The sequence below is a fragment of the Eptesicus fuscus genome, chromosome 4 (genome assembly GCF_027574615.1).
Source record: "Eptesicus fuscus isolate TK198812 chromosome 4, DD_ASM_mEF_20220401, whole genome shotgun sequence".
NCBI classification, from domain to species: Eukaryota; Metazoa; Chordata; class Mammalia; order Chiroptera; family Vespertilionidae; genus Eptesicus; species Eptesicus fuscus.
In genome coordinates, this window is record NC_072476.1 from 955,337 (window position 1) to 982,280 (window position 26,944).

Below are 26,944 nucleotides of genomic sequence, written 5' to 3' on the forward strand. Positions count from 1 at the left end.
TGGCGGACTGAAGAGCCCAGAGTGAGGATCAAACCCTGTTAACCCTCCAGGCCTTCCACCAAGCACTTAGATTCCCAGTCAGAGAAAGTAAACAGGACACACTAAAGCATAAAAATACACAACTGATCTTACTGGTGTTTCAAATATTTATTTTAGGTAGTAAAGGCTTTTATTGTTCTGAACCCCAATTACAAGTCACACGACCAAGAACAACTAAAAAAAGAGATTCAGGAACATGTAAAAAACACTACAGCGCCTTACAAATATCCTAGAAAGGTAGGTATTCTAATTATATTTGCTTAGTGTTCTGAAAAATTTAAGTTTTTTATTTTATTTTAATGAACATTCTCCTCAAACATACTACAGCAAATGACATGGATAAGAATCAGAACCTTTGAGATTAAATTAAACTCTTAAATTTTGTTGGGTCATCTGGCTCATCATTAGACTGGAAGTAAAATATTAAATACCAAGGAAAATCTCAAGTCCTCCTTTCTCCCTTTTCGGTGTTACCAAAACCTCATCCCAATGTGTGTCCTATTCTCCACCTAGAGTTCATATAATGACTTTGTCTAAAAATGAAAACTACCGGGCTAATTTTCTTCCCTTGATACCAACAGATAGAATTTGTTCCAGAGCTGCCAAAGACTATCAGTGGGAAGATAAAAAGAAATGAACTGAGGAAGAAAGAATGGGAAACTATTTAAAACCATTCCATTAATTATCACAGCATCCATAAAACAAAGACTGTAAAAACCACAAGATTATGAAGAGGTGATAAAAATGTGATAGTATGCTTATAAACTGATTTAAATACCTTGTGGTTAGAACATAAGGGGCTGAATTTTGAAATAAAATAGTAAATTCCTCTGCATTGGTGTCAGTGTTCTTATAACTTGGTAATACAAAAAGAATACCATCTACTGATGAGAAATTTTAAAATGTAAAATATAGAAGCAGTTTATGGACCAAATCTCTGACCTGCTGGTTTTCAAATCTTAGTTGAGTAATTCTTCTAATATGCTAATATACAAATCAGAACCAATCTTCAAGCATTGAAACAAAACTGAATAACTTGTAAGTTTTTAGAAGCACAAAAAAGTCAAATTACCATAATTCTCAAAGTAGAAATAGTGACCTGAAAAATAGTTTAGGGATTTTTATTAATTATATTTCTATTCAAGTAATTTAAAATAGTTCAAAATTAGTTTCAAGACTTAACTATAAAAGAAAGATATCACATACTATTATTGTTTATTATCCTATACTAGGGGCCCAGTGCATGAATTCCTGCACCTTGGAATGAACTGTGGGCCGTGAGGCTGCGGTAGGCACAGGGGTGGGTCCCGGCCCATTCTCGGTGCCCTCGCCTGGCCCCTCCCGCCGCGGTCTCCTGGTCCCGTCTACCAGCAGCCCTGCTCTTACCTGCTGTCGGTGCAGAGTAATCAGGACCGGCGCCAGGCACTGGCTGCGGGTGCGAGTGGCAGCTCCGGTGCAGCAGCGGGTGCAAGTGGGACTGTCGCTGGCAGCGGGTGTGAGAGGCGGCTGCCAGACCCGATCACCCCTCAGGAGCAGGGGGAGGTGGAGAAGCCCTGAGGGGAGATCGGGGCTGGCAGCTGCTGCTCGCACCCACTGACAGCGCTGGCAGCAGATGTGAGTGGTGGCTCCGATGCTGGCAGCAGTGCAAGGGGCGCTGGCGCCGGCAGCAGGTGCAAGCACCCAGTGGGACCACGCCGTGTGGGAGCAAAGAATTTTCAGTAACCACCTGCGGCTCTCCCCGATGACGACTGGTGCCCCCGCTTTGGTCTGGCACCCCCACTCACCTGCTCCACCATCCCACCGCAGCTGATACTGCCATGTTCCATGTGCCCACCCTGGTGGTCAGCGCACATCACATCAACCAGTTGTTCGGTTGTTCCGCTGTTCGGTCTATTTGCATATTAGGGTTTTTTATATATAGACTAGTGGCCCGATGCACGAATGAAGATTCGTGCAAGAATGGGCCTTTGTTCCCCTGGCTGCCGGCATCGCCTTCGCTCAGGCCAGAGCAGCCTTTCCGCTCCGGCCCGGAGCCGCCTTTCTGCCTTCTCACGCTGCCCAGAGGCCAGGAGCGGCTAGGGTGGTGTGGAAAGCCTATGTGTCGCCATGGCGATGACGCAAGCGTCCTGCCGCTCTGCGCCTGTGTATGCAAATTAACCTGCCATCTTTATTGGGTTAATTTGCATACGCACTCCTGATTGGCTGGTGGGCATCACAAAGGTATGGTCAATTTGCATATTTCTCTTTTATTAGTGTAGACTAGAGGCCCGGTGCATGAAATTTGTGCATGGGGGGGTGTATCCCTCAGTCCAGCCTGCACCCTCTCCAATCTGGGACCCCTCAGGGGATGTCCAACTGCCAGTTTAGGCCCAATGGAATCAGGCCTAAACCGGCAGTCGGACTTCTCTCTCACAATCCAGGACAGGCTCCTAACCACTTGCCTGCCTGATCAGCTCCTAACCCCTTCTGCCTGCTAGCCTAATCACCCCTGTAACCGCTCCCCTGCCGGCCTGATGGCCCCTAACTGCCCTCCCCTGCCATCCTGGTCACCCCCAACTGCCCTCCCCTGCAGGCCCTGTTGCCCCCAACTGCCCTCCCCTGCCGGCCTGGTCGCCCCAAACTGCCCTCTCCTGCTGGCCTAGTCGTCCATAACTGCCCTCCCCTGCAGACCTGTTCACCCCCAACTGCCCTCCTCTGCTGGCCTGATCGCCCACAACTGCCATCCCCTGACAGCCATCTTGTGGTGGCCATCTTGTGATGACATGAGGGCATCGTGCAAGGGCGCGAGGACCACCTAGGCTTTTATTAGTATAGATAATAAAAGGCTAATATGCAAATTGTCCCCTCGGGAGTTTAATTGCTCGCTATGACGTGGGCTGACCAGCAGGGAGCGGCGTGGAACATGGCAGGCAACCAGCGGCAGCAGAGGGGCAGGAAGGGAGCGAGGGAAGGAGGAAGCGGGGAAGCCAGGAATCTGATGGGCCCTGATCACTGGCCAGGCCTAGGGACCCTACCTGTGCACAAATTTCATGCACCGGGCCTCCAGTATTTAATAAATGCAGTTTACAAAATATTTCACTTGTGGTTCTTCAAAGTATGATAAATTTGGCAAATGCCAAATATGAAATATAAATAAAATAGCGTAAGGCATTTTAAGATTACTCATGTTTGGGAATTCAAGGAACAATCAGTATTCATACATGAACAAAAGACAGAAGTTAGATAGCTGGTGACTGAAATTAGAAGCCTGTGAAATTTGTCTCTCTTTTCAGTGTGTGTGTGTGTGTGTGTGTGTGTGTGTGTGTGTAAAAGTCCAAGTGAAGTCTACAGAGCTCAGATAATGCTGTTCTCGTAACTTGTAGCCATATATGCTTTCCTCTTTACATTAAAGTCACACTAAAGTAAAAACATAGTTTAGATATAAAGTTCATCAATTCCTCATTGAAGGTCTGAGTCTCAAAGAATTTTTAGTAGAAACATTTCCCTTTTGGTCACAAACATGGCCTGTTTCTGGAGAACTAGAGCTGAGTGCCCCTGAGGAATGAGACCAACTTGTGTTGTTGGCCCTCTCCTGTTTAAGCGTTTGTTCCCATTTGAAATAACCACAACACTTTCTGTTTGCTTGGTGTTTCCCAACAGGGCAACAGTAGAAGACCTTCCCATGGTTTGGTCCATTATTAGAAACAACAAGTCTCTTGGACCTTCGGCCACACTTGCATAATGGAGGTGTCACTTTCCCACTCTTCCAAGGCCCTTGTAGGTTAACAGTAGGAGTGAAGACAGAGGAGAGGGGCTTCCGAGAGCTCACTGGGGAGCCATCACATGATGTAGGCTTTTCTTCATGAATAGTGAAGGGCTGCTTTTTAGCTGGGGGGAAAACTGGGGGGCTGGGTGGATTCCTTTTAGGACCACCTAAAAGAAGACATTTCCCCAGCACTGAAGGGTAAGACATACTGGCCTTAACACTGTTCAAACTGCTTGATTTGCACTCAGGTAATTTAAAGTTAGAAACATCTGACCTTGGATCTTTGGCTTCTTTTACATTATAAATAGTAGTATGTGGACTCTTATACACAACTGACTTAGAGGTCTCCGATTTTTGAGGAGTTTCTTCTGTGCTTTCAAAGTCCTCATAACTTAGCAATTCAGATTCTTTTAGAACCACTAATCTTTCTCCAGACTTTAATGAAGTAGCTAAGTTCGAGTCACTAATGAGAGGCATATAATCTATATTTTGCTCAGGCTGAGATGCTGGCAGTAAAGCTACATCCTCCCAATCAGTCAACATAGGCAAACAGTCAAGAGCAGAACTCATCTCCACATCAGAAACATGATTGACAGACGAAATGGTAGTTGAAACAAGCACCAAACTGGAATCCATTGTTGAAGCCTTAGATTTGGAATTAAATGCATGATGTTTGTCTTTTATTTGCTTCTGCACAGGCGCACCGACGCTGGGGCACTGCAGCTGCCCCAGAGGAGTAGAGGACTGAGGAGTGAAGAGAGAGAAACAGTTTCTGACGCGGCGAAGACCCACTTTTAAATTGCTCTTTGGTTGTAACTCATCTTGGTTTACTTTCATGGAATTCACACAAACGGACCTCATTTGAACGTTTTCATGATAATGTATTGTATTTTTAGGCTCCCTATCACTTGTGCTGGGACCCTGACTGCTTCTGCTGCAGGCTGATGTTTCTTCAACTTGATTGGTATTCAAATTTCTGCCCAAAATGTTGGGATTCTTCTTAGTAGGAACCTATGATTCCACAAACAAATCCAATAGCTTTAGCAACTGTGCATTCAGAATTTCTTTAGTACACATATATGACAAAAAAAGAAAAATGCCATCATTGACTGACATAAATTATTACACTCATGACGTCTACATTTCAACGACCCTACAATTACTTCTGAAATTTGAGATGACAGAATAAAGGAGTTAGATGCCACTGACCTTGTTCCAGGACCTTGTAATTTTCATTAAGCAACCATCCCTGATCATTTTCCAAGCGAGAAGCGCAGTATTCCGAGAATCATCCAATCCTGAGGAAATAAATATCAAACACTATCTTTAGTACCACTAAAAAGAAATACAGCAATAACAACAAAAAGACCCACCGCTTAAATGGAAATTGGAACTGTTAGTTTTATGACCATCTACTAGTTTTGATCTTGATAAGTTGGTCTGTGGAAAGCTGCGGTAGCCTTACCAATGAAAGACAAGGTCTCCCACGTTTACAGAGAAAGAGGTGAAAATTTGTTAAGACAGTTCACAAAAATGTGACCAAGATTCTGAGGGGCCATGTTTTGTGAGTTTTGCTTAGTTTTCCACTAGTCCATTGTATTATTTGGGCATTTGTTTAATTCCATTTGTTGGCTAATTCTTTTCATTCTTTTTTAGCAACTGGACAGCCACTAGATGGCAATCTTTATCTTACACGCAAATGGTCATTTGAGTCTTAGAAATAATTTAAATTGTATAGATTAGAAGGAACTTTTTCTAGGCTGAAGTATATTCCTTATTAATGACATCACAAAAAATGAGATTCACATAAAAGACTTTATAAAAATTAAAATTACTTACATAATAAAATGATTTTCAGTTTATACTAACCAGAATGTTCCCGTCCCAAGAATTCGATTCCCACCTCCTGCAAGGCACCACTCAGTCCTTTTGGTTTTCTCCTATAGAAAACCTAATAAATAAATGAAGACATGTTTAAGAAAATGATTTCTATTTGGAAGACTGTATGAACCATTCTTTATCATTTTTAGTTCTAGATTTGAATTGCTTATTTTTGTTACATTGTCTTTACATGCTATAAGAAATGCATTTATGTGAATATTTCAAAAGAAAATATTTTATTTGTAGAAATCCATACCTATGTGTGGAATAAAGTTTAATCATTTTTCAAAAGAAGGAAAATGAACATGCCCCCACCTTTGACCCTTACCTTGTAAGTTACTCTGAGATCAATCCAAGAATTTAAGAACACAGGTTTAAACAGCTGTTTTCTTTTACACTCATACTCCAGGCAAACACCCAAGTCCCAGTCTGCATTAAGTATATTAAAATAGAACAAAGCAATGATGCCAGCAGTTTTTATGCTATTATCATTTATAAATAAAGTGATGAAAAATGATATAAAATAGTTAAGATTTAGAATCATATAACTTGTAATACTATATATACTATAATAATGTAGTTAGTATGTAATAGTGAGATTTAATTGACTTGTTAATATCTAACAATTATTCACTTTATATAACTGACTGTTAAGAAATTAAGATTGGTAACTAAGCTTCAAAATGATTTATTAAAGATCCAATAAGACATACTGAATATTTCAGAAAGAGTAAGATGTGAAATTATAAGACCTATATGAAGAAGGTTATCTGCTTTTAACATTCTAAGAGAATATTCATATAATTGAGAAACTAAACATCGCAACCAGAAACCAAGTACACCTATTAATGCTAAGCAGCAATGACACAGCGCTGCTATCATTCTATTAATGGCAATGCTGTATCACAAGCATATAAAAGATCTACTCTAAATGGCCCATTTTTTCCTTGATGTCAACATTAATAAGTGTGAAATAAAAGCACAGGATATATGCACTAGCCGGTTTGGCTCAGTGGATAGAGCGTCGGCCTGTGGACTGAAGGGTCCGGGTTCGATTCCAGCCAAGGGCATATGCCTGGGTTGTGGGCTCGATCCCCAGTAGGGGGCAGTGCAGGAGGCAGCTGATCAATAATTCTCTCTCATCAGTGATGTTTCTATCTCTCTCTCCCTCTCCCTTCCTCTCCAAAATAAAAAATATATGTTAAAAAAAAAAAGCAAAGGATATGAGTTGAACAAGAACTCTTTTTATTCAAGATTATATAAAATAGCATGATAAGAGTTTTCACTAAATAATCTTTACCTGGATTCAGAGGAACAATCAAGATTCTTAAAGTTAAGGCTTAAAGTTTTCAGGCATCCCAGAATGGTAATTTAAAAAATATGAATAAATTTACTTTTCTGTTGGGCACTTGAATTTCTTTTCCTGGCCCAGAAGGTTAACAAGTATAATTCTTACTAGAGATAAATATTTATATATTACATAAGAGTGATGCTACAAACTTTTTTACCTGACCAAGTAACAAATGCACACAATTTTACTTCTGAAGTAGATAGATCTGAAACCCCAGTAGCAAAAGTAATTTTCTTCTGTTGCTGAATCTTCTGAATCCATTTACAGAACTGAGATAAGCAAATCTTCAGAGGGACCCCTTCATCCACTTGAGCCTGAATAGTCACAAAATCTGAGTTCAACAATGAAACTTCATAATTATTGACCACATACTAGTAATTAGGCACTGCGGGGTATATAACAAAGAAGAGGTCCTACTGACAAAGAATTTACCTAGTAAAAAAATGTTGTAACACATGGGAAAGAGATAATTTAATGATTAGAACTCTATAAAGAAAGAAAAATTAGGTTACCATTCTAAAATTGCACAGAAAAATAATAATCCAGACCACCAGAAATTTGATGTATTTAATTTCCATAAAATAGATCTGATATTCATTTTTTCCATACTATTCTTTCTAATTTTTAAAGATTCTAATGCCCTCTGGAGGGGACATTATTTCTTCTAATACTGAATAAACCTAGCTCCAAATGGTATATAGGTTTTATTTTCTTTTTGAGATTGACTTCTGAATTTTAACATTTGCATCAAACCTGTTTGTTTATTGTTTGGGGGCTGGGGGCAGTGAGAAGAGAAGTAAGGAAGGGCATACCTGCTTTATGCCTGTCAGCTCCATGCAAAATTCAGAAAGAACTGGATGTTCCTGAGGCTGAACATAAGCATGGAACTCAGATTCAATCTCTCCGGTTGATGTGCTCAGCAATACTGCTGGAAATTCAACTACGTGAAAGAATCACCAATTGACACTTAATAAATCACTGTCTCAGTAAAAACATACTAAAATGACCAAAGCAATGTGATGTAATGGTTATAATTCAAGTTATGCCAAAGAATGTCAAAATATTAAAGTTGAGTATGTACTTAAAATTCAAATATATTTTCACCATTAAAAGCCATATGGAAGCAAAAATGTACTTACTCCTTTTGCAAAGGTTTTTTTCCCCCAGTTTCTATGCAATTTAGATTTTGAATGCAATCCTAAAATGATTATTTTTTCTAATTTTTAAAATGTTATTGGCCAATAGCATTATACAGGTTTCAGATATACAATTCTATCGGACATTATCTATATTTCCTGTTCTCCACCCCACATCAAGTCTGTCCTGCACACTTACCCCCGTGCCCTCTTCTACCTTCCCCACTAAAAATATTTCATATGACGACACATTTAGGCATTAGGTGTTTGCCCCCCCTTTTTTTGGTAAGTCAGGTTTTATAGTGAACTGCTAACTCATCGACCATCTGGTTTTCTCTAACTGCTGACCGTTTACATCTCCACACTTTAAATGGCCTTCGGCAGTGCACGCTTACTGATTTCCTGGGTGCGGTGGCGTTTCCCGTCATTCCAGCACGTCGACTCGAAATCAATCACAATTAAGTAGTCGAACAGCTGCTCTGCAAAAGAGGAGGTGTCCTGCGGTGAGCCCCAGAGTGGGGTGCGGCTGCACAGCGCAGGCTGGCCCCCACTCACCGCCTCTGCCGCCCGCCGGGCTCCCGCGCGCCGCGCCCAGGGCCTTGCTCCTGACGAGTCCAAGCTGCCTGCAGGGAACAGCCCGTCAGCACCGCCCGCCGGGGCGGAGGCCGACGGACGGACGGACGGACGGACGGGCGGAGAGCAAACTGACGCCGCCCGCGCCCCGCGCCGCCCGCCCGCAGCCCTTCGCTTACCGCGCCAACCTCTTGGTCGCCATTCCCCGCACGCCTTCCTGCCGCCGCCCAGCTGCCGGAAGTCTCCGGCGTCCACTTCCGCTCCGTTCCCACGGCCCGCGCAGCTGGGCGGGCGGGGCCTGGCTGTCCCGGCGGCGGCTCCTCGCGGTGCGGAGGGCGGCTGGGAGGGGAGGGGGCGGCCCGGGCCGGGGTGAGCGCCGGCAGCGCCGCCTCCCAGGCTCCCCGCCTGTCGGGGGAGCGCGCTGCCCAGGGCGAGGCCGGCCGCGGGCGGAGGGGGCGCGTCCCCGCGGGAGGCCGGGAGGGTGGCCGTCACTCCCGGTGGAGGAGAACCAGGTGGGACCGCCCTTGATTAAGTGGGTGCCGTTCTTTTGCCTGTCAGACTGGCCAACAATCTCATTTTTATTTTATTTTTATTGACTTCAGAGAGGAAGGGAGCGGGAGAGAGAAACATCAGTGATGAGAGACATCACCGACCGGCTGCCCCCTGCAGCCCCCCCCTCCCCCCGGGACCGAGCCCGCCTGTGCCCTGACCGGCCTGAACCCGGACCTCAGTCCGCAGGCCGGCTCCACCCACTGGGCCGCACGGCTGCAGCCTGGCCCACATGGTACAGGCTGAGCGGGGAGAAGGGTAGGGAGCCCTGGCCGGTGGCCCAGTGGTACTAGGGTCCCCAGGCCCGGCCTCCTGCCGTCAGGGCGCTCTTCTGCCGGCTCGCCAGGCCCCAGGCCCAGTGCCGCCAGCTGCTGGGGTCACCAGCTCATCCCCAGCCGCTGCCGCTGCCGCTGCTCTGGGGCCGAAGGGGAGCACGGCCGAGGCTTTTGCCCTGGAGCCGGCGGACAACGGGCTCCCGCCTCCAATGGCAGCGGAGCTGGGTGTCTGGGGTGTCCGAGGCAGCCCCCCTCAGCGGCGGCCAATCCGGCCATTGAGAGGCGCGGGGGCACGGGAGTCCCGCCCCCTGTGCCTCTCAATGGCCGGATATGCCACTCCGAGTCCCGCCCCCCAGCCTCCCGCCGCCCAATCGTGGGCGTAGGGGAGTGGTGGTTATTTGCATATTACCTCTTTGTCAGGTAGGATAATCTTGAACTTACAGAACAGTCCAAGGACCAGCACCCAGGACGCTCCCAGCCAACCTTGGGCCGCAGTTGCCCACACAGGCGCCCCCCGCCCCCCTGGGGTGCCAGGGAGCGTTTTCTACCGGGCCTGCGGGACAGGGCTCCTGCGGGACAGGGCGGCCTGCGGGACAGTGCGGCCTGCGGGACAGGGCTCCTGCGGGACAGGGCGGCCTGCGGGACAGGGCGGCCGGCGTCAGACCCCGCAGCGAGGTGTGCTGTGCTCAGGGTCCTGTCCGCTTCAGTCCATCCAGTCCCTCAGTCTCCCCTTCCTGTTTTTGTAGAGTCCTGGAGCAGTTATTTTTTAGAATGTTCCACCGGTTAGGTTTGTCTGTTTGCTTATTTTTTAATCCTCACCAGAGGATATGCTTTTATGGATTTTTAGAGATTGGGGGGCGGGGGAGGAGAGTGAGAGAAACATCAATCAGTTGCCGCTGTTCTCACCCCTCCCCACGGGGACTCCAACTGGCGCACAGAACAACTCAGCCCGCTGAGCCGGCGGCCTGCGCACTGACGGGCTCAGGTTGGCATCTTGGGCAGGAATGGCACAGAGGTGACACTCTGTTCTCTTGCATTTTATCAGGCTTTACACGGTTTTGATTGTCCCATTGGGTCCTATTTATTATCTTGGTTAGTTGATTAAGGTAGTGAGTACTAAACTACTCTACTCTTTTTCTCTAATTTTGTGGGGAAATGCTTTCTCATTAAACTTGCAATTGTCTCTTTTTTTCTCAGTATGAACTCATGGCTACCTATTGTATTTGGGTTATAATCCATTCTCATATTTTGATGCTGAAAACATCCCAGATTTGGCTGTTGAGCTAGCTCTTTGTCTTTTTGACATGACCCCATCATTTGAGCATTTCTTCATTTCTCTGGTACAGATGTTCCTGGCTCATCTGTGCTTTCCCTGCCCAGCCCTGGAATCAGTAACGAATGACATTTAGCAACTGAAGATTTGGGTGACAGATGTGCTCATTGCAAATAGGATGTTAATGCTCCCAAAAGAGAGTTAGGAAATATATACAAACACATGTACACATGTCTACAGCCAGTCTTATAACATTAAATATATGTAAATATGTAATTCATATTACCAACTTAATCTTATTTATAAAAGTTGTTTATAATTTAGACATAAAAACATTTAAATTAATATTTAAATATATAATTTCTATTACATTAAATATGTATCCATATGTAATGAAAACCAATTAATTCATATCAGTAGCTCTACTTTCAATTAGATTCCACAGGGTTCATTCTGATTTTCTCCCTTTTCATGTTTATAATTTCCTTCTCTGAGAAACCTAACTCCCATTATCTTCAACACGTTTGATTAGTCCCCCATTGCTGCAACTACCCCACACGCCCACACCCTCTGCATCTGGCCTGGGCTCAGTCATTCTGCACCTTCTAGCAGGTTACCCTGCTGTGTGAAGGCCTCCATCACTCCTGTGACAGGCTGCTACCCTCATCCTTCTCATATGGACACCCTCACCCTGTTCAGGCTGAATCCTGTGATACACTGTGGTCCCTCAGCATTGATGTCTTCCTTTACCCTAAACAGTTTCTGACTTGATGCCAGGTCACTGCTCTTCCCTTCCCACTGCACGGATGCCCTCCTCATACTGTTCAGGCTTTGACACCCCACATTGGTTTCCTGTGTGTGTATTGCATGCCTACCCCAATCCTGGCCATCTGCCCTATAGGATGTCCTCTTTACCCTTCTCAGGTTCTGACAGCCTATGCTTGGCAACCATATAAACCCATACCTCACTCAGTTCCACCTATCAATCTCACATATTTTTGGTTGATATATATAAACTAGGGCCCCAAAATTCGTGCACCTTGAAAGGAACTGTGGGCCGTGAGGCTGTGGTGGGCACAGGGGAGGGTTTTGGCCCATCCTCTGCGCTTCACCTGGCCCCTCCCACTGTGGCGAGGAGCAATTGGGGCTGGCGCCAGCAGCGGGTGCCAGCAATAGCTGCTGCCCTGATCGCCCCTCAGGAGCAGGGGGAGGTGGAGAAGTCCTCAGGGGCAATCGGCTGGCAGCTGCCTCTTGCACCTGCTGATGGCACCAAGCGATCAGGACCGGTGCTGGGCACTGGCAGCGGGTGTGAGCGGGACTGGCACCGGCAGAGGGTGCGAATGGCGGCTCCGGCGCTGGCAGCAGGTGTGAGCGCTGGGCAGGACTATGGCGCTTGGGAGCAAAGATTTTCAGTAACCACCAGAGGCTCGTCCTGATATCAGCAACTAGCATCCCGCTTTGACCTGGTGCCCCTGCTCACCTGCTCCACCATCCCGCCACAGCCGATGCCTGCCATGCTTCGCGCTCTGCTGCCCAAGCCCACCATGTTCCAACGCATCCCCTGGTAGTCAGCGCATGTCAGAGCGACCAGTTGTTCAGTTGTTCAGCCATTCAGTCTATTTGCATATTAGCCTTTTATTATATAGGACTAGAGGCTCGGTGCATGAAATTCGTGCATGACAGAGATCCCCTCAGCCCAGCCTGCACCCTCTAATCCGGGACCCCTCAGGAGATGTCCGATTGCTGGTTTAGGCCTGATCCCGGATTGGGCCTAAACTGGCAGTCAGACATCCCTCTCACAATCCTGGACCTCTGGCTCCTAACTGCTCACCTGCCTGCCTGCCTGATCGCCCCTAACTGCCCCCCCTGCCTGCCTGGTTGCCCCCAACTGCCTCCCCTGCCGTCCTGGTTGCCCTATGCAGCCTGCTGTTCAGTCATTTGGTCATCCCTCACTAACCCCCCTGCCGGCCTGGTCACCCCACGCAGCCTGCTGTTCGGTCATCCATCTGGTTGTTTAGGTTGTGATGGCCCTTGGCTTTTTATATATTAGGATTGGTACATTCCTTTAGGGGTTAGTAATATTTGTCAGAATGTCATATATATATATATATATATTTATTTTGACCAGGAATGTATCCTAAGAAAATAGATGTGCAAGGATATCTATGCAAGGATACTGATAATACTGTTTATAATTATTTAAAAAAATAACAGTGTCATCAATAGGGAATTTTTTTTTTCAGATAAATTACAAGTTTTTAGGTAAATTTAGAGAATGGACTATTAAAATTAAAGAGTCATGGGGGAAATAGCAATAATAATATCTGATGTTTATTAGGCACTAGCTTCAGTCTATTGTACTTGCACTACCTCACTGATTTTACCAATCTCAAGGGGATAAAATTATAATGTAACTCTATATAGTTGAAGAAACTGCATCTTGGGGAGGCTAAGGCACTTGTCCAGATAGTAAAAGTGGTATTTGAACTCTGGTTGTGTGAATCCAGGGTGTGAACTCCTCACCACTATACTCTGCTGCCTCCTTCATTACAATGAAAGTGGTAATTATCTCTTGAGTTGTACAAGTACAGGACAGGTGACTTTCATTTTCATTGATTTTCTTTCATCTATTTTACCTTTCTCTATCATCTGACTCTTTAATAAGCAAAATATATATATAAAAGGCTAATATGTAAAGTGTCCCCTGAGGAGTTCAATCGGGAGTCCAGGAGTTTGATCACTTGCTATGATGTGTGCTGACCACCAGGGGGCAGCGCTGAACAAAGGAAGGCCCTGGCCAGCAGCTGGCAGCCAGGAAAGGAAGGCTGCCCAGCCGGCAGCTGGAAGGCCCTGATCGGCCCTGATCGCCAGCCAGGCCTAAGGACCCTACCCATGCACGAATTTCATGCTCCAGGCCAGTAGTGCTTTAATAACCAGATGTAAGTGCAGAGCTCTTTTAAGGAGGGGTGGAGCGTCAGTGAACTCCCTGTTGCCCTAGGGTAAAGTCTAACTCCTTAGCTTAGACCATGTGATCTTCTGTGGTCTGACTCCTGCTTTTCTCCTCTCATCTCTCTACTGCTCTGCAGCATGCAATCTTGGCTCTGGCCAAACCAAACTATATGTTTAGACACAATGTTTCCTCCTACCTGGCTGACTTTATTTTCAAGGCTCAACCCCATTATTTTTATCTCACTGACATTGTCCCCCAAACACTCTTAACCCTCAAGGTGACCGTATAAACCCATATTCGCCTCTTGGCTCCTAAACCTTTACTAGTGGCCCAGTGCATGGATTTGTGCACATTGAAAGGCAATTAATTAGAAATATTTTAATATCGCTATTCACCCTTTTTCTATAATAGAAGTGTCAACCAAATTCACGATCAACAATGACAGATAGAAACACACGTGTGTGATTGGCGACAGTGAGAGCTTTATATGTTTCGCACATGTACAAGTCAACTTAGCCTTTTATAGATATAGAATAAACTTGCTTAATTAGACCTGCTTTCTGATGTAGCTAAACTTTTCCAGTCCAGTGAAGCACCCAACTTCTCTTTCAGGTAATTATCAGCAACACAGCAGTAAATATCAACAGGAAGCAGATTATTATTGTAAATCACACAGGGAGAACAAAGGGTAAAATATTTAACTGCAGCGGTATTTGACTATATTCTGCGCAGTGCGAAAACCTGAAGCCATTTTCAAGGTCCTCCATTTCCTACTTCTTTTCAGTAGGGTCAAGTTTCTAAGCTTTCTAAATCTCCATTTTCTGACTAATGAAAAGAAAATAGGATTCCACCACGTTTCCTATCTACCTACTCCAGGACTTCTGTGAGGATCAAATGAGATGAGGCACAGGAAAACACTTCACAGACATTTGGTTAAAGAATGAAATGTCTGCACCTGGCTATAAAGCAAGTCATGTTCCTGGGCTGAATAAATTGTAAGGAGGCTAGTCACTAGGGAGAGGAAGCTGGGCATTGCTATGTGACCTCATTACCCGGCGCCCACAGCCACTATTGCTGGGCAGGGCTGGACTGTGGGCTGCATTTTGCACTATGGGGTCTCTGTGGCGTCGGCTGCGATTTGGTGGGCTGTTGGTTTGGGGTGGTGGCAGGGCCTGTGTCCTACTTGGGGGAAGCCGAGTGTTGCTTTGTGGGTGCCAGGTCCACAGTGCCATTTCTCTGTGTGCATCACGGCAGCTCCTGCATTGAGCGTCTGCCCCCTGGTGGTCAGTGCGCATCATAGTGACCGGTCGGATGGTTGGACACTTAGCATATTAGTCTCTTATAGCCTATATAATAAAAGCCTAATATTCAAATGGTCCCCTTGACTGGGATTTTGACCAGGAGTTTGACTGGGAGTTTGACCAGGGGGTGAGGCCAGCCAGCCAACCGCCCACAGCCCCTCCCCCTGGCTGGCTCTGCCCCAGCCTATGGCAGCAGCAGGCAGCTAGGGGAAGGGAGGCCCTGGCCGGCAGCCACTAGGGACCCTACTCATGCACGAATTTCCTGCACTGGGCCTCTAGTATATAGATAATAGCATTTACCCACATTGTATTGGAATTAACCTATTTCATTGTATTGGAATTAACCTATTTTCCCTAGTACAATGGACTCCTTGAGAACATGAATCATGTTTTGTTCGTTCTACTACCTGCTAGCATGTAACCAAATATCTGTAATTAAGGCTCTATATTAGTGTTTATTAAATATTCCATTAATAATGTCATATCACAGGTTATGGTTTTAGACCTTCCTTTCCAATTAATTATAACCCTCATGTTTGGATATATGTTAAAATCACCAGAATCTATAATATTTTAATAATTTGCCTTTGCTGCTGTTCTTGATAATAATAATTTTGATATGCCCTGATTTAATCTTTACAGAAAGCATGCTTATCTATCAAGTAACCCATGACAAGCCATGTGAATTGCTGAAGTACACAGTTCTGGGCAAATCCAGTGTTCCCAAACCGAGGTCTGAGATGAACTTAAATGGTGGGGATAGAACTGAGGTTTTAAACCAGTGTCTAGCGGTCATATCTGCCTTGATTGACATTGCCATACAGAATTTCCTAAAAAAAATTTATGATAGTTGTCTAGTTTTATGTAGGAATCTATATATATATAAAAGACAAGCAACTAGAATGACAGAATGTCTGGTCACTATGACATGCACTGCGGCAGCCAACCAACCCAGTCGGGGCCCTGATTGCCCCCCCCAACCTCGCATGGCCCCTTCCACTGGTCGGCCCTGCCTCCGACTGGCCCCCCCCCCCACCCTGGCTGGCCCAGCCCTGATCAGCTCCCCCACCCCAATCGGGGGCAGGGCCAGCTGGCCAACCTCCTGTGCCCCCTCCCCCTGCTGGCCTGGCACCAATGATCACCATCGGGGCGGGCCATCTGGACCCCACCTATGCACGAATTCGTGCACCTGGCCTCTAGTTCCTTTATAAAAATTCAGAATTTTGACTTCATCAACAACTCAGAAATTTGCAACTGTCCCTGTATTTCCACACAGCAGCAGTTTGTCACAGCTGAATAGTGGCCTCCCCCTTTGGATGGGGCATGTGCAAACTTCAGTGTCCCACCTGGCCAGCTTCCCTGGTGGACAGTACCTGTCTTGCAGCTATAGGTATTTTGGCTTGTAACCCCCAGTGGAGACCCAGGTGAAATAACATGATCATAAACAAGTGTTGGCAAGAATGTGGAGAAAAGGGATCCCTCTTCTTGCACTGTTGATGGATTGCAAATTGGTGCAGCCTCTGTGGAAAAGACTATGGAGGTTCCTCAAAAAACAGTTAAAAATGGAACTACCATGTAACCCAGCAATCCCACTTCTGGGTATTTATCTGAAGTAAATGAAACAATAATTTGAAAAGATATTTGCATCGCAGCATTATTTACAAGAGCCAAGATAGGGAAGCAGCCAGGTGTCCATCAATGGACAATGATTTAAGAATGTATGACAGATGTATACAGTAGAACATTATGCTGCCAAAAAAGGGGAGGATATCATGCCATTTACAACAACATGGATGGACCTAGAAGGCATTATGCTAAGTAAATAAGTCAGAATGACAAATACTGTATGATCTTATATGTGGAATCTAAAGAACCAAATAAATGAACAAACAAAAGAAACAGACTTACAGATACAGAGAACAAACTGATAGTTGCCAGAGGGGAGGGGGGTTTGGGGATGGGTGAAAAATGTGAAGGATTAAGAGGTACAAATTGGTAGTTACAAAATAGTCATGGGGATGTAAAGTATAGCCTACAGAATGTAGTTAATAATCCTTTATAATAAAAGCCTAATATGCAAATCGACCAAACAGTGGAACAACTGTTCAGCGGGGGGCAGGGCTGGTGAGAAGGCGGCACCAGGCCAACCAAGGTGGGTGCCAGCGGACAGAGGGAGGGGATGGCGATCAGGGGCAGCAGCAACCGGTGGCGGTGGAGGGGCGATGGGGCGGAGGAGGGAGGCTGTTCACCAGCCAGTGCTGTCCTCCCATCAGTCTGCCCAGTCTGCCGGTTGCCTCCCGCAGAGGGAGGCCACCAGTGGCAGCAGGGCCAGAGTGCCCCCTGGTGGTCAGTGTGCTCCCACAGGGGGTGTGCCGCTCAGCCAGAAGCCGGGCTCAGGGCTGGTGAGTGCAGTTGCAGTGGCGGGAGCCTCCCTTGCCTCTGCTGCAGTTCTAAGGACCCTCGGGGGATGTCCACCTGCCGATTTAGACTTAGGCCTGGCCAGGCTGAGGGACACCCCGCCCCCCCAGTGCACGAATGTCATGCACCAGGCCTCTAGTTTATTTATTAAAAAACGAGAGGCACAGTGCACAAATCTGTGCACTGGTGGGGTCCCTCAGCATGGCCTGAGCCCTCTCCCAATACTGGGCCCCTCAGGGGATGTTGGGGCTTGGGGATTTGGCCCGATCCTCACAGGCCAGGCCGAGGGACCCCACCAATGCATGAATCTGTGCACTGGGCCTCTAGTATGCATATAAGATCATTGGTTAATCTCTTCCTGCCCTCCCCTTTGCCCCCTCCCTTCTGAGATTCATCAGTCGGTTCCATGTTTCCATGCCTGTGTGTTGAGCGTCTGCCCCCTGGTGGTCAGTGTACATCATAGCTACCAGTCGAACGGTCGCTTAGGCTTTTATATATATAGATAAGTTGCATCATTTCAATGTCTGTACATATGTACTTTATGTTTTTTTTTTCATTTTTTTATTAAGGTATTATATGTGTACATATCTTACCATTGCCCCCACCCCCACCCCACTCCCATACATGCCCTCACCCCCCAGAGTTTTGTGTCCATTGGTTATGCTTATATGCATGCATACAAGTCCTTCGGTTGATCTCTTATCTCCCCCGCCTCTCCCTAACCTTCCTGCTGTAATTTGACAGTCTGTTTGATGCTTTACTGTCTCTGTATCTATCTTTTTGTTCAACAGCTTATAATTTTCTTTATTATCCATAGATGAGTGAGGTCATGTGGTATTTTTCTTTCATTGACTGGCTTATTTCACTTAGCATAATGCTCTCCAGTTCCATCCAGGTTGCTGCAAATGGTAGGAATTCCTTCTTTTTTATGGCAGCATAGTATTCCATTGTGTAGATGTACCACAGTTTTCTGATCCAGTCATCTGCTGACGGGCACCTAGGCTGTTTCCAAATTTTAGCTATGGTGAATTGTGCTGCTATGAACATAGGGGTGCATATATCCTTTCGCTTTATGTTTTTTATTATTTATTTACCACAAGTGAAGATCAGGAATTGTTATCTTTCTTTTACATTTTTTTTTTTTTTTTTACTGTTTCACTTCATTACTGCTGTGTATGTGCTCCATGTGAGTGACGTAGGTGCTTATGTAGGTGGGTTCCGACTTACGGCGAAAATTGTGTTACGTCGTGCCATAGGAACGGATCTCTGACGTAACCCAAGGGCCTACTGTACATTGCTTTTCACATGCTATTGTATTTAATTTGAATGTAATAAATAATTAACTCAAGAGGTCTGTATTTGACTCCTGGGCAGTAACAGCAGTTTTTAATTTCCAGGCAGTCAGTGAGCGATGATAAACTCCATTAGCTGTTGCTCACTGCTTATTCCACATTTCCCTTCTGTATGCCTGTAACCGACTTGATGGCATCACGTTTAGCTGTGTTGGCTTGATTTTTCAACAGTTGGTGCCCGCTTTTTCACTAAAACCACCTGAACAACGTTGTGGTTTTGTACTGCAGGGACTGGGTCAGCTGCACTTTTCCCGGTTCCAGTTGGAGTTTGGATTTCTCTGAAAGGCATTCAGACATTAAGTTAACAAAACTTTAGACTGAATAGGGCTTCCCACCCCAGCACCAGTGCACATGTCCCAAACCCGTGCTCCTGGGTGACCTGATTGGAAACGTGAAAGGCTTGTGGAAAATGAAAAAGACTAAGATGCAGAGATCTCATTTGGAGGTTGCGTTTGTCTATGATAATCTAGGCAAAACTTTTATTCCAGATTTCGGTCTATAATTCCTAGGTTGATTTTGCCTTATTTTATTTGGGCTGTGGTGTTTTCAAAAATTGTAAAATTTATGTAAAATCTGTATCTCTTGACAATATCACAAGATTGGGCCCCCTTAGAACAGGATCTGGAGCTGAATAGCAGCTGTCATCTTTACAGGAGACATGTGCTCTCCATTCTCCCACAGCTGCCACCAGGTTCTATTGGACTGTCTCAGCTGTTGACCCCTGAGGGCACTTTCGTTGGTGAGCCCTAATCTAATCTCCTTGGGTCTCCATTTTCTTTTGTGCTTCATTTCTTGAACACTACATGTGTGCTCAGCCCTGCGTTAATCATGCTGCGTGCATCGTCTTTCGTTCTCACAGTAGCCCTGTAAGAGAGAGGAATTTTATTCCCATTTCATACAGAGGGGAACTGAATGACTCATCCAAACTACAGCAAGTGGTGGGCTGGACTCTCAGCCCAGGGGGCCTGAGGCTGGAGCTCTCCGCCACTTTGCTTTGCTGTCATCTGTCCTAACCTACCTGGCATGCTGTCCACTGAAGTAACAGATTTGGGAGTGCTTTGAAAAACATAGGGATTTTTTAAAGTTATACATTTCTGTAGTGTTTGTCTTATTTGCAATGCATAGAAGCAAAGAATATTTCTGGGTGGGGTAAATGTAACCTCAGCTCCCTAGTTACTTTTATGCATTAAGGAAACAGTCCTCCTTTCACAGTGCAAGCAATTAAGTTCCAGACCTTCTGTAGCACTGAGCTGACAATGAAATGAAAGACCAGGTTTTTGATGGTATTTTGACTGTTTCAAGTATTTTTGTAAAAACCTGTTACGTTATTTGCAGGAATTCCGCTTGTCTTTTCCATCATCTGATTTTCTAGCTGACATCATTGGGCTGCAGAAGAAATGACCCTCTAGGGATCTGTCCAAGACAAGTCACAGGTATGGCGCTGACTCTGGGTTGATTTGTCCATTCTAAAAGATATTGAGTAGCTTTATCAGTCATTTTTATTCTTGTAAGCACCAAAACTAAATTCTAACTAATTTAAGCAGGAAGCAATTTTTTAAAAGGAAATATGGGCAATATTCAGGGAGATTAGACAACAGAAATCACAGCTAGATGCCTCAGAACCATCTGGTTACTTAGAGTTAAGGCTTTCTCTGGTTATCACTGACATTGGACTCTTACGAATTACTGTGAATACTTTTTAAACTGTCACTGGGTCTTTGTACCTCCAAGAGTACAGATGGGAAGGAAGATCTTGCTTTGACTGACGTAAAGGCCGCCTTCTGACTGAGGGACACTGCTCCTCCCAGTGGAGAATAAGCAGGAGGTTTAGATGCCGGCCGGCTGAAAGACAAAATGTCCGTGATAGCAATGCTTTTCCAGCCTGGGCGGTGTCTCAGGAGTAAATTATAGCTGACCTGTTTGGGGAGGGGAGGAGGTGAGTGGTGGAATAGAACGGAATAGAACTTACCAGCCTTCATTACACAGAGTAAGGTACGTATTGTTCAGTGATGCTTCTTCTGTTTTCCAAAGTTGTTGAATAGTTGCACTCGAGGGGTGTGGAGAAGCGGAGAGGAATAGCCAGCGGTCGCTTCCCATCCCCTCCAGGACGTGCTTCCTATGACCCTGTCTCCCAGGCCCTAGTGTCCTGCCCGCCCATTACCTTCCTGTGTAGTGGATGCCCATGTCTGACTTGGAGCTGTGTTTGCTTAAACTTGAACTGTATTATAAACATTTTTGAGTAAATCACAAAGTAGTCATTATGAGATGCAAAGCTTATGTAAAAATGGCGAGTTGTAAAACAAGATATCAGGAAAAATAAATTTGATATGACTGTAGATGTTTGGGATGATTGGATGGGGTAGTGATGGAATAAGGAGGGAGTGCGGAGAGATGAGGCTTGAGGGGTGGTTAAAGCCATGTCCTATAGGTTGTAAAGGCCATGGAGGACTTTGGGGCTTATTATGTAGGCATTGAAGACTCAGAGGTTTATGGCTATTTCTCTGTCCCCTTGAAGATTTTGCTTTGTTTTCTCATCCTAAATAGCAAAGTTCCCAAGGTATCGTCTATAGCTCTCTGATCTTCTTTTGGAATGTCCATCTATTCTTTCCAAGATACCATATACTTTTCTGTGGATAATCCTATATTTTTATCTCTAGGCCTGCTGTCCCAGATTCCAGGCCTGCATTTTGGATAACTTGCTGGATGTTGCTACTTGGATATTCCTCAATCATAACACAGCTAAAAGCATTTTCCTCATCCCTAAATAAGGCTCCCATCTTCCAATCCCCTTTTCTCTTAAGACATCAGTGTGTGTGTATATATATGTATATATATATGTGTGTGTGTGCATATATGCATGCCCTACACTGGGGATCAAGCTGCAACCGGGCATGTGTCCTGACCAGGAATCGAACTGTGACCTCCTGGTTCATAGGTCAATGCTCAACACTGAGCCACACTGGTGGGGCAAGACACCCGTCTTGAATTTAAGGACTGCTTTTCTTTTAGCTCCCCATACCCAGTCTGCATGGCTCCTTCCCTTTGCTCCTCTGAATCTCTGTTCAGATGTCAGCTTATAAGAGAGACTTAACCTGATCATTACAGTGCAACAGTAACCGTTTCCTGCTCCACAACGCTCTCCTTCTTTCCCTCCTTTACTGTTCTCCATAGTCCTTATCCTCACCTGTTGTTTAAAATGTTTTTTACTGAGCCCTGGCTGGTTTGGCGCAGTGGATAGAGCATCAGCCTGGGGACTGAAGGGTCCCGGGTTTGATTCTGGTCAAGGGCACATAAGCACTGAGTTGTTTTTAGTATTTTGTTCACTGAATTGAATTGTTCTGTCACTGCTCTACCAGTTTTTCTTGTGTAACGTTTCTTCCACATATTCCTTTTCCTCCATCCCTTCCACCATCCTAATCCAGGCCTTTGCTCATTTCAATCCCTGCTCCATTTTTTGCATACCTTTGAGAGTGATCTTTCTGAAAATATGGTTTGGTTATGCCACGTCCCTTCTCAGGAACGTCCGTTGTTCTCCATTATGTATTGAGTGATGGCCTAAAGTGCAAACTCTTGAGCTAGACAGTCACCGGGTCCACAATTTACCTCACGCTCCTCTCAGCGTGTTGCCTGTACTGCTGTCCGATTCAGACTTTGTGTTCCCCCGACCGGTCTAGTGCTGCCTTACCGGCGGCGCTCTGTGTACTTCTGTCTGGCCTGGACTGCCTCCTTCTACTTAGGAGATTAGCTTTTTTGGTTGCAAGGACCAGAAACTCATCCAGGCCACCGTAAGTGAGAGGGGCATTGCTTGAAGGACCCTGTGGCTAGGAAGCCATCAGCAGTCTGAAATGCCTCTAGTGAGGAGCGGCCGCTATTCCTCTTAGGGCTGCTTCTCTTCTCTGTTTTCTTCTAACTGGTCAGTTTTCTGTCTTTCCTGGTTCAGTTCTGGAAGCAAGCAATCTGACTAGCTTAGCTGCCATTGTCACTTTTGAACCTGTCTTGGCAAGCACGTCATTGGCCAGTTTATAGCTGGGTCCCTCCTAAGCGAGGCTGGTGCTTTGGTAAGTGGCTAAGGATGGAGTAGCTTTTGCTAGAATGGGCTGTTCGGAGAGACAGGCACTGTAATGGATGGGTCTGATATACCAATTCTATGAATTCTTCCTCCAAGACCCAACTAATCTTTTTTTCTCTTGAGCCATCGCTGACCACCCCAGCCAGTGTGCTCTCCTCCGTTTCGGTTTGTAGCTGTGGTCGCTATACATTGTTTGTAACTTGTTTTCTCTTGTGTCCATAACTGTCTCAGAGTGCAAGCTCCTTAAGGCTGGCTTGGGGCTCGCACATCTTCTGATTTCTCCATACTTACCCCTCACAGCATGAGAGCCACGTCCCTTGAGATCCCTCAAACACAGGTGGAACAGAACACATTCAAATGTCCTTCTCATTCCAGGGTCTCTGCCTTCTGCCAGTTAAAAAGTCAGCATCATCCGGCAGAATGACCCCATCATTCAAAAGTACGGCTCCAAGGAAATGGGCTTGGCCCGACGCCTGCCCACCAAGGAGGAAGTGAAAAGATTTCACTTTCCAGTACAGGTTGGTTTAGGTCTAATCTGATGTTGGTAACAATGTAGGAATATCTAGCAGTTTATTTGAAAACATTACTGTTCAAAGTTCTTTTTTGACGACTGCTTTCCAAGTGCCGTGTTCTATCTTCTGTTAACGGGGAATTGAAACATTTCCTAAAGTGCAGGATGTGTGCCCTGGTTGGTAAAGTGCTGAATTGATGTAGTCCATGAACATGACCTTAAATAGCATTTAAATATTTAATCTGAAAGTTATTCCTTTTTCAGTTTTCTTTCATTTCTTCTTAGTATATTAAAAGTCAGTATGTCTTTAACACTTCTCCAGTACTTCTAATCGCCCCCCCCCCCCCATTTTAATCAATGAATAGAACAGGTCTGGGCTCAGCCTTGGTTGGTTACATGGCAAGAATTTAATAAAAGCGATTTGATTTCTTTTTTAAAAATTTTATTTGTTAATCCTCACCTGAGGATATTTTTTCCATTGACAGAGAGAGTGAAAGTAAGGGAGATCGAGAGAGAGAAAAAAACATCGATGAGAGAGACACATCGATTGGTTGCCTACTGCACCTGCTGGGGATTGAACCTGCAACCCAGGTAGGTTTCCATGACCAGGAATCGAACCCAAGACCCTTTGATGCACAGGCCAACACTCTATCCATTGAGCAATACTGGCCAGGGTTCATTTTATTACCTCTTAATCACAACAGTGATGTTAAATTTCTGTGTTTTTTAAAATAAAACAGCTCTACTGAAATATAATTAACCTACCATACAACTCACCCATTTAAAGTATACAGTTCAAAAAAAATAAAAGTACCCAGTTCAATAGTTTTTACTATGTTTTTACAGAGTTTTATAGCCATCACCACACTCAATTTTAGGACACTTTTATCACCCCCAAAGAAACCCCATACTATTGTTTCTCCCACAATGCCCTTAGCCCTAGTCACACTAATCTACTTTCTGTCTAGATTTACCTCCTGTGAACTTTTCATGTTAATGGAGTCATGGTCTTTTGTGACTGGCTTTTTTCATTTAACATGAAGTTTCAAGGTTCATCCATGTTGTAACATGTATCAGTATTTCATTTATTTTCATTCTAATTCTAGCTGATGTATGAATATACCACATTTGATTTATTTACTCATCAGTTGATGAACATTTAGGTGGTTGTTTCCACTTTTTGTTTTTTTGTTTGTGTGTTTTTTTTGGTAGTATGGACATCTTTTTTATTTTTTTAATTTCTTTATTAAGGTGTTACATATGTGTCTTTATCCCCCCCTCCCCCTATTCCCTGTTTCCACTTTTTGGCTCTTATGAGTGAGTAATGCTGCTGTGAGCATTTAGGTACTCGTTTCTGTTTGGACGTGTTTTCCTTTTTCTTGGGTATATCATGTACCTGGAGTGACGCTCTGGGTCGTGGAGTAGCTCTGTGTTTGACCTTTTGAGGAACCACCAGACTGTTCTCCAAAGCAGCTGCACGTTTCACACTCGCCCAGCAGCGTGAGGGCTGCCGTTTCTGTTTCTGCACATTCTTACCAGCACCGTTATTCTGTCTTTTATTACACTCTTCGTAGTAGGTGTGAAGTAGTATCACTGAGGTTTTGATTTGCAGTTCTCTGATGACTAATGATGCCAACCATCTATCTTTTCCACTGCTTATTGGCAATTTGCATATCTTTTCAGATCATGTGTCCATTTAAAAAAAATTTCAGAGAGGAAGGGAGAGGGAGAGAGAGATAGAAACATCAATGATGAGAGAGAATCATTGATTGGCTGCCTCCTGCACGACCCCCCCTGGGGATCAAGCCCACCACCCAGGCATGTGCCCTTGGCCGGAATCGAACCTGGGATCCTTCAGTCCACAGGCCAACGTTCTATCCACTGAGCTAAACCGGCTAGGGCCTGTGTCCATTTTTAAAAATATATATTTTTATTGATTTCAGAGAGGAAGGGAGAGGGAGAGAGAGATAGAAACATCAGTGGTGAGAGAATAATTGATTGGCTGCCTCCTGCATGCCCCCCAACTGGGAATCGAGGCTGCAACCTGGGCATGTGCCCTGACCAGGAATCGAACCGTGACCTCCTGGTTCATAGGTCAATACTCAACCATGGAGACACAGCTGGGCCTGTGTCCATTTTCTAAAAATATTTTTTAAATTTTATTGATTTTTTAGAGAGAGGTATAAAGAAATAGAAACAACAATGCATTTCTCTGATGGCTGATGATGTTGACCATCTATCTTTTTTTCTGCTTATTGGCCATTTGCATATCTTTTCAGATCCTGTGTCTATTTTTAAAAAAATTTGTTTGATTTTGATTTTTAGGGAGAGGAATAGAGAGATAGAAATATCAATGAGAGAGAAACATCAATTGGCTGCCTCCTACATGCCCCATAGGGGATCAAGCCTGCAACCCGGGCATGTGCCCTGACCGAGAATCAAAGAATGACCAATTGGTTCAAGGGTGGATGCTCAACCTCTGAGCTACACAGCCTGGCCTGTGTCCATTTTTTAATTGGGCTGTCTACTATTGAGTTATTAGAGATCTTTATATATTCTGGAAACAAATTTCCTTTTCAGGTAAATTTATTTAAGTGAAAAAGCTCTCTGTAAAATGGCTTATATACCATAGGATTTCCATGAGGTGGGGGGTGGGGTGGGGCAGGTGCCCCTGCCTCCAGCCCAGCAAGCAGGGAAGGAGACTATGCTGCCTGCCTTTTATTGATTTAGGGTACACAACAGTTCAGCCTAGGCCCATGGCTGAACTTCTGTAGGGAGTTTTCAGGCTATGATTTCAGAAAATGGAAGCATATTTCTAGACAGAGATCTCAGAGAGATTTCCAGGGCAGAGTTGGGTGCAGGGTGCACATAAACCTTTTGCTGGTCATGAAACCCTTTTAGATCTCTGCTAGTATAGAATCTCATCCCCACTTTTTCTTGCTTTGTTTAGAGAAGAAAAACGCCACATCCAGTCATGGGCATGCTTTATTCATCCTCCCTTGGAAATGGTCTAGTGACTGTGGATTTAACCATAATTTAGTTTTAATCTCTTTTCTAATAGGAGGAAGACTGGGTACTTGGTAACTGTCAGGAAATCGAAGCCCTGTCTCTCCTATATCAGCAACCTACATTATTCTCCCAGAATCTGAAAGGCAGTAGAGAAAAACTTGAAGACAGATTGTCTCTTATTTAATCTACTAGAGATCCGTGCACATTGAAAGGAAATGAATTAGAAGGTGGCCGGCGGGGTGGGACTGGGCAAGACGGGCTGGACACACCCTGGAGCCAACCTCCCGTGGTCCCTCCCCAGCCGGCTGCACCTGGGGTGGTGCCATGGCTCAGAGGGCATCTGCAGAGTGAGCGGGGTCCCTCCGGCAGGTGGGGTCCCTTGGGCTGGCTGCAGGGTTCAGGCTGAAACCAGCTCTCGGACATCCCCCAAGGGGTCCTGGAGTTCGAGAGGGCACTCTGCAAAGTTGCTGTCATACAGGGTGCGGAACACAAACGCAAGTGAGCAGTAAACC

At 45.1% G+C, this 26,944-nt stretch overlaps 3 protein-coding genes and 1 long non-coding RNA gene across 6 annotated transcripts in view; 2 read left to right on the forward strand and 2 right to left on the reverse strand.

Annotated features, from left to right (window-relative positions):
* The window catches only part of ACSM3 (acyl-CoA synthetase medium chain family member 3), a 56,348-nt gene extending 55,476 nt beyond the window's left edge, over nt 1–872 (forward strand). Inside the window, exons 13-14 of the mRNA XM_054714379.1 lie at nt 157–276; nt 621–872. Of these exons, the coding sequence (XP_054570354.1) occupies nt 157–276; nt 621–707 (207 nt within the window). The 3' untranslated portion in view covers nt 708–872. The remainder of the gene's footprint in view (nt 1–156; nt 277–620) is intronic.
* Nucleotides 873–2,691: 1,819 nt separating this feature from the next.
* ERI2 (ERI1 exoribonuclease family member 2) lies at nt 2,692–5,674 on the reverse strand. Its single transcript, XM_054714380.1, has 3 exons — nt 5,624–5,674; nt 4,994–5,082; nt 2,692–4,795 (listed from the first exon to the last, which is right to left on the reverse strand). Exons 2-3 carry the CDS (start codon nt 5,039–5,041, stop codon nt 3,470–3,472), a joined length of 1,374 nt encoding a protein of 457 aa, XP_054570355.1. The 5' UTR covers nt 5,042–5,082; nt 5,624–5,674; the 3' UTR covers nt 2,692–3,469.
* LOC103302863 (ERI1 exoribonuclease 2) lies at nt 5,664–8,973 on the reverse strand. The gene is made up of 5 exons (XM_054714382.1): nt 8,905–8,973; nt 8,548–8,771; nt 7,829–7,956; nt 7,174–7,330; nt 5,664–5,724 (listed from the first exon to the last, which is right to left on the reverse strand). The coding sequence occupies exons 1-5, from the start codon at nt 8,925–8,927 to the stop codon at nt 5,705–5,707; spliced, it is 552 nt and encodes a 183-aa protein (XP_054570357.1). The 5' UTR covers nt 8,928–8,973; the 3' UTR covers nt 5,664–5,704.
* The window catches only part of LOC114229101 (uncharacterized), a 31,144-nt gene continuing 13,058 nt past the window's right edge, over nt 8,859–26,944 (forward strand). Inside the window, exons 1-2 of one of the 3 annotated variants that reach the window (XR_003615185.2) lie at nt 8,859–9,051; nt 20,179–20,276. This is a non-coding gene — a long non-coding RNA (uncharacterized LOC114229101). Of the gene's footprint in view, nt 9,052–10,304; nt 10,535–15,755; nt 15,807–20,178; nt 20,277–26,944 lie in introns of those variants that run through there. The other 2 variants (XR_008555736.1, XR_008555735.1) reach the window with 2 other exon arrangements.